The 12,485-nt window shown below is 37.8% G+C and overlaps 1 protein-coding gene across 4 annotated transcripts in view; it reads left to right on the top strand.

Moving 5' to 3' along the window:
- Positions 1 to 12,485, top strand: part of MACROD2 (mono-ADP ribosylhydrolase 2) — a 2,170,814-nt gene that overhangs the window by 1,242,448 nt on the left and 915,881 nt on the right. For all 4 annotated transcript variants that reach the window (XM_070471908.1, XM_070471910.1, XM_070471909.1 and 1 more), the window contains exon 6: positions 9,702 to 9,823. In XM_070471908.1, the coding sequence (XP_070328009.1) occupies positions 9,702 to 9,823 (122 nt within the window). The remainder of the gene's footprint in view (positions 1 to 9,701; positions 9,824 to 12,485) is intronic.

Consider the following 12,485-nt stretch of genomic DNA (forward strand, 5'->3'; position numbering starts at 1 on the left):
ATTGGCCAGAACCTTTAAGTTTCTTGAATTGTCTGTCTCTTTCTCATTCCTTCCAATCTGGCTTAACGTTAGCTGGTTTCCTTCCCTTTGGTAGCTTCCAGCTCATTCTATGATGAAAGAAGCATGAGGAAGGAAACCGTGGTCATGACTTCTCTTGGGAATGCATGATCCTAAAGGACCCCTCTTCACTTATCCTGGGTTGTCTTGGAGAATTCGTGTTTAAAAAGCTGAGTCTGCCATTTTATTCTCTATCAGAATCAGTTCCAAGTCATCTTAGACTTCTTGAGTCCTTGCAAACTGCTGATTTAACAAGAGCTTTTTTATTCTAAAGATGTTGGCAAGTAGAAATGATCTGATCACTGTCTCACAGAAGTGGGAAGAGAAATTAGGTTCTAAATACTGAGATACTTTAGACCCAAAAGACAGTTTTGCATTCAGTTAAAATTATTCTTTTGAGCTTCCTGGGTGGCACTAGTGGTAAAGAACCTGCCTGCCAATGCAGGAGACTTAAGAGACTCGGGTTTGATCCCTGGGTTGGGAAGACCCTCTGGAGAAGGATATGGCAACCCTCCCCAGTTTTCTTGCCTGGAGACTCCCATGCACAGGGGAACCTGGCAGGCTACAGTCCATAGCGTCACGTAGTGTTGGACATGACTGAAGCAACTTAATACACACACATGCAAGATTACTCTTTTAAAATCCCTTAACTCATACAAAAGCTGAAGCAGAGAAGTATCATTTCTTCACAAGTCCAGTACATCTAGTTTCCCCTGTAGAACTGAAATAGATCACTGCTTCTTCAAACTTGAGAACCAGATATAGTAGTTAATGGTGTCAATTTTCCATTGAAGTGGCGATATTTATATTTAGTTACGAGGTCTGCATAGCAATGAACTCTAGTGCAGCAATTCTCAAAGTGTGGTTTAAGGATGCCTCTTTCAGGGGATTCGTGAGATCAGTACCACGTGCATGATAATATTCAGAAATTGTTTGCATCTTCCCTCTCTTTCTCTCTTGAGTATGCAGTGCAGTTTTCCAGAGGTTACCTGGCATGTGATAGCATCATTTTCCTGATAGTTTACTGTATATGTCCTTTTGTTTTCTTGTGTGATATACAGTGGTGGTGGTTTGGTCACTAAGTCATGCCTGACTCTTTTGACCCCATGGACGATAGCCTGCCAGGCTCCTTGGTCCATGGGATTTTCCAGGCAAGAGTACTGATATTAGGTTGCCGTTTGCTTCTCCAGGGTGTCTTCCCAAACCAGGGATTGAACCTGCGTCTTGTGCATTGCAGGCAGATTCTTTACCAACTGAGTCACCAGTATGATAGATATGACCCAGCAAAACAAAAGTTCTCACAGGTACTCAGTTATTTTTAAGACTTTATAGAGTTCTGAAGCCAAAAAGTTTGAAGACTGCTTCTATTATGCACAAAGAGCCAATCATATCTGAGAGGTGGGTGGAAACAGAGACTGATTTTCTGGAGTCCAGCAATGTAAGTCCATGTTCATACTAGAGCAGACACTCATTGTGGAAATGTTTAGTGAAATTGTCCTTACTGTTTAAAACATTTTGTCATTTTCACCCCTTCTAACCCCTTGTTCATATCCTTGAATTTGTATAAGGGAACTCATGAAAAATGCAACTTTTTTGTATACAGATTTCCATGTATTCTTTCTTTTAGAATCAGTGTGTTTCTTTCTTTCTTTCTTTTTTGATAGGCAAAAAGTAGATAGGATACTTGTGAGGGAGGCAAGTGGGGAGTTGAGGGATCTGTCTAGAGTCAATGTTAATCTCTTAAACTGTCTGTCTTCAGTTGTCTTTTGTAAATACGAATGCTCCTCTATATAATGAGGTGTGGAGCCGTGTGTGGATGAGTGGGCCATGAGAGTGCAATCCGAAAGAGAGCACGGTTGTCCCTCTATAGAGTGGCTGTAGCCCAGCACTGTCTTATGAATGGATTGAGCTCAGGGAGCAGTTACACCTGGTTTATTTTGATGGAAAGGTGGGTATGTTATACCCAAACATCACTTTTTAAAGAAATGTGAAAAGTGATCCCATTAAGTTTTTGAGAAGACATGTAGAGAGTCTGTAATTTTCCATTTTGTGATTTGGGAGCCAAAACCAATCTCTAGAACAAAGCCAATTTATTCTAAAATGAACCATATGCAGATGAGGGAAGTGACACATTTTAAAAAATGCATTTATTTAATTATCTCTTGCAGAAAAAGGCACAAAAATCACTACACATTTTTTTTTCCCCCGTTGGAAGTCTTTGGGAAGAATCTTTTAGCTTTTATTAAAAAGTGTGATGGTGTTAGAGTTGTGTGTGGTTTTTTTTTTAATTGTCTGTAATTCAGTTATTAGGAAATCTTTGATGAGGCTTTGCTGAGTTGTTCTGTGAAGAAACAGATTCTCAGCTCTATAAAAATTTGTGTTGAATGATCTGAACCAGTCAAACTACATTCCACTGCTTGCTCAGTCTAGACTGTCCATCCCACCTCATTGTTTCCTCTAATCCAGTGTATCATCTCTGATTAGACTGATTGCGTTGGGCCAACTTTTATTGAACCACTCACAGATTCACTAATTATCTATTAGGCAACGGTTCCCATAGCACTCTCGGCTTTGTGGGAGACTCAGGTGTAGATTGGTCATGTCTTCTGCAGTGGAAGCAGAATTTCTATGTGAAGCCAGGAAACACAGGGTCATAGCATCCGAGTTAGGACTCGATGCATACGTAGTCATGTTTGATTGCCTCTGATGACAGGAAATCACCCGCCTCCGCCGACACAATGCTTGCTGTGTTACTGAAGAGCTCTGACTGAATGAATCTTCTTAGTCATATATACAGAAATGTTCATGTTAAAAGTCAGGTAAATGGCCAAACATACAAGTGGTACTGGAGACCAAAAGAGGAGAAATGAGTTCAATTTAGCTCATGTAGTGGAGTTCATGGATTATATCTTCAAGGAAGGTCAAATTTTTTTTTTTTTTTTTTTAGTTTCATGCGATGGGAAGAATCTTGAGAGGCAAAGTTGAGAGGCTTTCTCGATACCAGGAAAGATGTGGAGTCAGAAAAACTCACAAGCTGTTTGGTGTGAGTGCATAGAGCAGTTACCTTATGTACCTGGCACTTCATGAATTTATTCATTGAATAAAGGATAGAATTAATGACTGAGGGAATGATGGCGAAAAAGTCTTTCTTGTCCAGACCTGTGGTGGCAAGGGAGCTGTGAAGGAAGTTGGTGACGTACAAGCAAGTTGACTTCCCTGGCACTTGAGTCCCAGCCCAGATTCTGCATTTGTAGAGTTATCCTTGCACTGGGGACTAACATTCATTTATTTTTACTGACTGCGTAGAATTTTTAAAGCCCACTTTCCCTTTGCGTCTTAATAAAGTACTGGCTTTACTTCTCTCTGAAAAAGCTGCAAATTGCTGCCCATCCCTTGAACTGGAACAAAGGCCTTATTATTTTCCTTGAAAAACTCCTATTGTCTATGTGAGCTTCTACCTCCTCTCAAACCCTGCTTTTGAAGCATTAAAAATGCCATGTATTTGACTCACTTCCTTCTAAGATGTGTTCTCTTTTGGTTCATTCTAAAATGATGGTGAAACGTTGGAATTTTGCAGAAAATTCAGCTTCCCACAGTCTCTCTGAGACCCCTCTCTGTTGGAAATAACGCTATTGTAATGCTCATGCCCCCAGTATCCTGTGGAATCTCAAAGATCCTATAAATGGCTGACCACAGGATATCCGTTTTATAGAAATTCAGTCTATATTATTGCAAATAGACCCTTAAGTGTAGGTATCCGGTTGAAAGAGGACACAGTCCCATCAATAGGACTGACCTAAAATAAATCTTTGGCAGAAGAAGGACAGCTGGTAACAAATTTTAAATGGGCTTTGCCCCTTCCTTCTTTTTAATCTGAAGGATAACATTTTGGTAGAAAGTGCTCAACTACTATTTTAAGACTTGATCCTCCCAATTTAAGCTTAAAACTTCACAACTTTGAAGTTAATGAAGCACGAAACATTGTCAGCACAAGAGGCCCCAAACATGGCAATGCTACCTTATTTCCATGTAAAAATGGGATTCAAGCCTGAAAGTGAATTGAGTGTACTAGTTCAAGTTTTGACAGTGTATTCTCTGTGTCCTGATCAGCTGTAAAATGCAAATAGTGTTTAGCTACTGTATATTTAATCCTAGACACAGACATTTAAGAAGGCTAAGAGAAGTAAACTGGAAGTCCTTTGTAACTAAGAACATAGAACGGGAAAACAAACAAAAACAAGCTCAGCTCACAGACTCAAAGGAAAATAGACTAGAAAATAGCACTGTCAGTGCTAGCTTATCCCAAACCCATGCACAAAGCTGTATGACTAGTCTTTCTGAACATGGAAAGAAATCAAACATGTACCTGAAGAAGTATGTATGAGAATAATCCAAACTTAAAAACATGCTGCATCTGAAATGCAATCTCACTGATGTCTGCTGTAGGTTGAAAAGGAACATCTTATGGACAATTGCTTGTTTCTTGAAATATAATAAAAACAAGCTTTGAAAATGTGTATATGAAAAACATTGACCTATATGGAAAGAAAAGGCAGCATTTACTTTGTAATGCTATCAGGTAGTAATTCAATTTCCCGTTAACCAAACTTCAAGCACTCTGTTTTGGGTCATAGATTGGTGGTGCTTATCATATAAATTGGCCAATAAGATTTGCAAATAATACTTTTAGTGCTTGGTTTTGTGGTTGTAGCTCTAGAAAAGAAAATCAATTTAATCCCATGCATTGGTTTTCTTTTTAAAATTCATGCAATTTGAATATGACTGACAGGGCATGGCATCATTATGCACTCGGTTAGATGGGCCGATTATGCTTATGAATATAAGAATGGAGTGAATGAAAGCAACGTGTAATTGATTCTACTTCTAGTCTGACTGTTCATTAACAGTTTGAATGTGGCACAGTTGCTTCTCAAATGGAAAACGATGAGAGCAACCTATATAGGTCCCCTCATTTGTTTCAAAATTCATTATGCTAATATTTTTTCACGAATGTTTTTGCTGCATTTGTTTTATCAAGCAGAAGTCTGATCGAATCTTAGTTAATGATTCTACTGCTTTCAATATTTGTTTGGCATTCCAACTGCACATTTTTCAATTTACACATTTAGAAATGAAAGCAGGCTCCCTCCGGCACCCCCTTCAAAGCAAACCTTCCATCCTACCCTCCTTTTCTATAGACTTGAGACTAATTTCCCAGGATGGAACAAGGTGGGGGAGCACAAGGCGGTGGTTATGGCTTCAAAACAGAAGTGCTGATTTACAGGCTGATTGATTTCAGAAATAGATGAACAAAAACAGGCTCATTTGTCTTGCCACAGGTTAGTCAGATAAAGCAGGAGAGGCCTGCCACCTCATTTTCCATACCTCTCCCAGGTATTTGAAATGCTGATGAAATGTACAGATCACAGAGCTGTTTTCTTGGCTTTCCTCAGTTGTGTAAGAAAGGGCTTCAGGTGCATCAAGACTGCTCTTCCTTTCTGGAATGCAGACCCAGACATTTCAGAGAAACAGCATTATTTTCATGACTCACAGGGAGAGATAATGCTGATTCTGTAACAGTAATCCCTGCCCTCTCATTTGCCTACAAGTTCTGCCAGATTTTGAGACAGAGGAAAAAACAAAATTTGTCCTGGGCCAGGCGATTCTATCTAGGAGCCATAGTTGTGCTGTGAGCTCCAAATTGGATTGTATTTGCAATTAGTAAGCATATTAATTTCATATTCAATCTTCCTCTAGTTCTGATTTTTTTAAAATTAAATCAGCAGTTGACTTATTAAAATAATAGGTCTGAGAACTTCATACTGGAAATAGATTTCTTTTTTCTGATTAAAACTATTAAGATCTACTCTTTCAGCAACTTTCAAATATACAACATGGTATTATCAACTGCAGTCACCATACTGTGCATTATATTCCCAGAACTTGTTTATTTTATCACTGAAAGTTTGTACCTTTTGATCTCCTTCATCCATTTCATGCCTTCCTTTCTGTCCCCTGCCTCGGACAACCACCAGTCTGTTCTTTGTGTCTATGAGATTGAAGGGGTTTTTTTCTTGTTTGTTTGTTTGTTTTAATTCTACACATAAGTGAGATGGTACAGCATTTGTCTTCCTCTCTCTGATGCATTTTACTTAGCATAATGCCCTCAAGTTCCATCCATATTATCATGAGTGGGAGAACTTCCTTCATTTTTCTGGTTGAATTGTACTCCATTGTATGTATGTATTATATATATAGCCCATTTTCTCTGTCCCTCCATCCATCATTGGAAACTTTGGTTATATCAATGAACTGTGCCATACTTGGTTGCTCAGCCGTGTCCGACTCTTTGCAACCCTGTGGACTGTAGCCCGCCAGGCTCCTCCATCCACGGGGATTCTCCAGGCAGGAATACTGGAGTGGGTTGCTCTGCCTTCCTCCAGGGGGTCTTCCAAACCCAGGGATCGAACCCAGGTCTCTCTCATTGCAGGCGGATTCTTTACCGTCTGAGCCACCAGGGGAGCCCACGAATACTGGAGTGGGTCGCCTGTCCCTTCTCCAGGGGATCTTCCCGACCCAGGGATCAAACGGCGGTTTGCTGCATTGCAGGCGGATTCTTTCCCAGCTGAGCCACCAGCTGGGCTGTTGTAAATACTGCTGCAGTGAACATGGAGGGGCAGATATCTATTTGGGATGTTTTTCTTTCCATTGAATAAATACGCAGAAGTATAATTGCTGGATCATATGGTCGTTCTGTTTTTAGTTTTTTGAAGGACCCCAATACTGTTTTCATGCACAGCTGCATGGAAATAATCATATTAGCTTTTCCTATGGTATCTTATTCATCTACCTCAAGACTTGTTTTTGATAAACCTGCTCACTCCAAAGAAAGCCCCAGGTGTCTGGGGCATCCTTCGTTGTGCCCATGTTAAAACATGTCCACAATCCGCCTGAAATGGGTGGAATTGTGTGACAGTTGTAACTAGCCAGGGTACAGTGATGGTGACGCTGTGTCAGTCCCAAGACTGAGATAGAGAAGAGAACACAGCTTCCAGTTCTGGCACTTGGTTTTGAAGCCCTGAGCTGTCCTGTGAGCAATCTGACCGTTCTGAGGTTTCATGAGAAAACCCACACGGGCCTCCATGGGGAGTCCCTGGGACTCAGCCTCAGCTGCCGCTCAGCTGTGACTGTACCTGAGGCTCCGCGCCTGCCAGACCGTCCAGCTGAGCCGTCTCAGAATTTTTGATCCGAAAGGCCATAAAAATAATCACGTGGTGATTTTTGTTAAGATAAAATGTGTATCATATCAATGTATGGCAAAACCCACTACAATATTGTAAAGTAATTAGCATCCAACTAATAACAATAAATGGAAAAAAAAAATGTGTTACCAAGTTTTAGGGTAGTTTCTTGCATAGTGATAGCCAATGAGAATTTGCATGTGTACAAAGTATGAGGCTAAAGTAATAGAATTCATGGTAAGCATGGAAAACTTTATATATACAAATGTGTGCTGTTTCCTTCAACAAACAGTTGTGTTGAGAAAAGTTTATTCACAGTCATATTGCCTGTGTGACATTGTGTCTCCCTACTGTGACTTTGGGCGTTAATTCTTTCTCCTACTGATCCACTGAGAAAGGGAAAAATGGATTAAATTTTCCATATTGTCCCTTTCATCTCTAAACATTCTTGACTACAGTCTAAAATTCTTTGGTAACTGAGATACCTAAGATGTATCCTGTACTACATGTCCACTTATAAGGTAGGTTGGACTCAGTTTGCATATTAAAATCATGGTAAAACTTTAAATATAGGTACAAGGGGCTTCTCTGATAGATCAGTTGGTTAAGAATCCACCTGCAATGCACGGTTTGATTCCTGGATTGGGAAGATCATTTGGAGAAGGGATAGGCTACTCACTCCAGTATTCTTGGGCTTCGCTTGTGGCTCAGCTGGTAAAAAAAATCTGCCTGCAATGCAGAAGACCTGGGTTTGATCCCTGGAATGGGAAGATCCCCTGGAGAAGGGAAAGGCTACCCACTCCAGTATTCTGGCCTGGAGAATTCCATGGGCTGTATAGTCCACAAAAAGGGAACAAAAAGAGTCAGACTCGACTGAACGACTTTCACTTTAAACCCATATCTTACTTACCTGCTTTGGGAAATCATGTTGCAATCATGTTGCAATCCTTGTTATTACACACAAAAACATTAGTATGTGTGTGTGTGTGTGTGTGTGTGTGCATGTGCATGCAAGCCTATGCTAAATACAACCTAATCTCCCTCTATTTTGTCTTTCTGTATCATAGCAGTTCTCACTTTAGAACCAGGTATGTCTGAAATAAACATCTGCATCGACTAACTGATAAGGTTTTTGCCTATTTTGATCACAAGATATCATCTTCAGCATTATCTGAACAAGGGTTTAAATACTGTTTAAAGCTGTTAAAAGTTGAAATCAACATTTGGGGATTTCCTCAACATCAAATAATACTCTTGACATTTAGCAGACAATCAACAAAGATTTTTCTCTTCGTGATTTCTTTTCCACTGTTTAAATTTCATATGCAATTTAAAACCATTAACTATTCCATAGCTGTATTTTAGTAAAGTGTTCTCATTCCTGTTACTGTTTTTGAAATTAACTGGTAGTAATTAGCCAAAGCAAGTAATTTCATTTCATTATAATATTCTAATGCTATTAGACTGAATTTATCTTTTTTATCAAAGTTGATCAGTTCTTGTTATTCACATCAGTGGAATGAGTTGATAATCCAGATTAACAGATAAGACTGGGAAGCAGGAGTAATAAAGTCCTTTTCAAGTAATTTGGATTAAAATTTAGTTTTGTTCTTACTATCTTTATTAACTTAAAATGAGGACAGTTCTATTTCATTAAATTCCTAAATTTAAATGTTTATGTGTGCCAGACTGGCTGGTTTTATATGCAAAAGCAAGAACATTAAATATTGTATTTTAAATATAAATAGAGGTTGAGAGGTACACATTGATTTTTGAGATTTACTATAATGAAAACTAGAAGTTAGGGAGTTATTAAGAACCAGATATCCCCAGCATACCTGGTGTGTGTGAACATTGGTAGATTGCATTGTAAATTGCTATGGGTGTTTAAGCATGATTACTTTTAGGATTATTATTATTTTATTTTTTTACTTTTTCAGAAACTTGCCCTTCTTTATAGTTTTTTACGATGTCTGACACTATTATCTTATATACAAGGTGATATGTAACATTAGTTCTTCCTTCCCATGTCAATTCAGAATGCTCATTTTGTAGGCAATTATTTCTCAGTTTATCTCCTACTGAGGATTTGTCTTTTGCCAGTGTGCAATTATTTGTATCTTATATTATAATTTGTTATGCTTGGATCTGACCAATAACAATGGAACAATTTACTGGTAGGGGATTCCTTTTCATAATTATCACCTTCCTGAAATATTACCTACTTTAAAAAGCTATGCTATTTAAAATATTTTACCAGAGAAGCATTTGCATCATCAATATTTCTTAGCTTGCTTGTCTCTAAACTCTAAAACAAAATACCTAAAATAAATAAAGCAACAGTTATGTGAAAAGCAAAAAATTTCTCATTTACCCTATTTTTCCTTCCTTTTGCATTTGCAGATGTCATCCACACTGTAGGGCCAATAGCCAGAGGCCATATTAATGGTTCCCACAAGGAAGACCTTGCAAATTGCTATAAATCGTCTCTGAAACTGGTGAAAGAAAATAACATCCGATCAGTTGTAAGTACTTTTATGCTATTTCTTATTCTTTTTCAGCCTTTATATGCTGGGTATCAATCTTGTCCACAATGAAGGTAGAAAATAATTTCTGTTATTCAGAAAACTAAGTTTAACTGGCTTAGGAAGTGAGACAGCCTATTGGTTATCATGACTCAACTTTTTTGTATGTCTGACATAATTGCTTAATTATTTTGAATTTAAAATTTTAGCATCCCAGAACTGGAATCATCACATCTAATTTATTTTCTCCCTGTTGTCATTATCTTTTGAAGAAAATGTTCATGAATGTGTGTGTGTTTTAACTTGAAAGATGTTATTCTTTTAGATTGATTTTGGTCATCTTAAATTAATGCTCTGTAGTTGGATATGCCACATCCCTTCTACATTTTACCCGTTTAGGTGGGAGAGTTCAGAAAATGTGGATCCAATCTTTTCCCTTAGCAGTAGGCTAAGATGAAAGGGAGTCTCCTCTAGCTGGATTTGGAGGTGTTTATTCACCTGCTTTTATTTTGTAACATGCCTTACATTTATTACATCTCAATTATACCGGGAAAATAAAACTATGAGAAAAATGAGAGTGTAAATACACAATAGTAAGTTAATTGGGGCAGAATCCCTTGGGTTTTTCATATAGTTGATAACCTTGCTGAAATCATGGGGCAGGAAGATAAACACTTGCCTTCTTAACAGGCTGAATGGATCAGCATTGCTTGCGAGTTCACAGAAGTGGTGGTTTTGTGGTGATTTTATTATTTGCATGAGGAGCGTTGAGAGTCAGACACATTTAGATAACACTGGATGGTCACTGTTCTTTTTGTGAATTATGATGATTATAAAGGGCCTTTTCCAATGTACATTAGTGGGTTTGCTTAAAATAAGAAGACTGTTTCAGGCCAATTATGCTGCCTTTTACATCTTTTCCTACTTGCTAACAGAGCTAGATATTTCATTTCATCCTTTGATATAAAAAATGTTTCTCTTTGCAAATGAATTAATAAGACCCTATTCTATCTTAGAGGAGAAAGTTGAAGTTCAAAGAGAATGATGCAAAGTAAGCTACCAAACCAGTTGACTCATTTTGTTCTCTACGTGAAAACAACAATAATCAAAGCAGGCGTGAACATTCTGGGAATAATTAATATTTTGTCAATAATATAGCTTTTTGACTAAAAGCGGCAAATAGGGCTGAAATGCTTGGAAAAATGAATATGTATAGAAGTTTCCAACTTGGGAAATATGATCCCTGAGACCTGAAGTGAATTTACTAACCAATTCACTGGCATCTCTAATAATTTCCTTGAAACCAGTAAGAAGAGACTAGTCCATTAGAGACAGTATATAAATAGCACTCATCCTTTCAACCGGAAAACTAAACATCTCTTAACTATTATGACCTTAAAATAATCACATCTGTGTTACTTTACTTGATACTGCAAAGTAAACAGTGAAAGAATCATGGACTAAGTTAAATTAACTTTTCGGATACCCTACAGTGTGATACCCTGGTTGTCCCGATATTGGAATTAGGTCTATGTTGATGCATTTGATGATGATTTTGAGGGGTTAATTGCATGTTACTTGGATAAGATTATCAGGTGGTGCCACTTAAGTGAAGTTATTCCAATATTAGTAAATAAAAATGGAGATAGGAAATATCAGCAAAATATGAAGGAAAATGTCCAGCTAAATTAATCGCTACATTCTTGCATGGGTTGACTGGAGTTGCCATCAAATATCTTGTCTCTTTTTAAAAAGAAAAAATTATTTTCCTCCATTTTTTTTCTTTTTTTAATTGAAATATATCAATTTTCACTGTTGTGCTAGTTTTAGGTTAACAACAAAGTGATCCATATCTATATCTATATCTATATATATGTATTTGTTTTAGATTGTTTTCTGTTATGAGTTATTGTAAGATTTTGAATATAGTTCCCTGTACTATACAATAAGACCTTGTTGTTTCTTTTATATATAATAGTGCACACCTCTTAATCTCAAACTCCTGACTTATCCCACCCCTTTGGTAGCAAAAGTTTGCTTTCTGTGTCTGAATCTGTTTCTGTTTTATAAATAAATGTCTTTGTATCATATTTTTTAGACTTCACATGTAAGAGATATCATAAGGTACTTGTCTTTCTCTGCCTGACTTTCTTCACTTAGTATGATAAACTGTCTGTCCATGTTACTGCAGATGACGTGATCCCATCCTTTTTCATGGCTGAGTAATGTTCCATCATGTGCACATACTGCATCTCCTTTATCCGCTCCTCTGGTGGCAGATACTTGGGCTCTTTCCCTGTCGTGGTTATTATAAACCACGCATGAACACTGGGGTGCATGCATCTTTTCAAATCATGGTTTTCTTAGGACATATGCCCAAGAGTGGGATTGTTGGATCCCACTGGACCTGGTAACTCTATTTTTAGTATCTCACACAACCTCCATAATGTTCTCCGTGGTAGCTGACTTTCTTTCTTTTCTTGAAGGAGGAAATGGAACTTTCTACTTTATACTGAGTGTCATGTTCTTGACCATCAGTAAAAAACTAATGATACTAATGTCATCAAATTGTTGTCATATGGGGGGAAATGGAAGCTTTTTAGAAAACTTATCATGACTGGATATATCTTTTATTGAACAAGTTTCTACATTATAGACATTA

Source organism: Odocoileus virginianus, chromosome 9 (assembly GCF_023699985.2).
Source record: "Odocoileus virginianus isolate 20LAN1187 ecotype Illinois chromosome 9, Ovbor_1.2, whole genome shotgun sequence".
Classification (NCBI taxonomy): domain Eukaryota; kingdom Metazoa; phylum Chordata; class Mammalia; order Artiodactyla; family Cervidae; genus Odocoileus; species Odocoileus virginianus.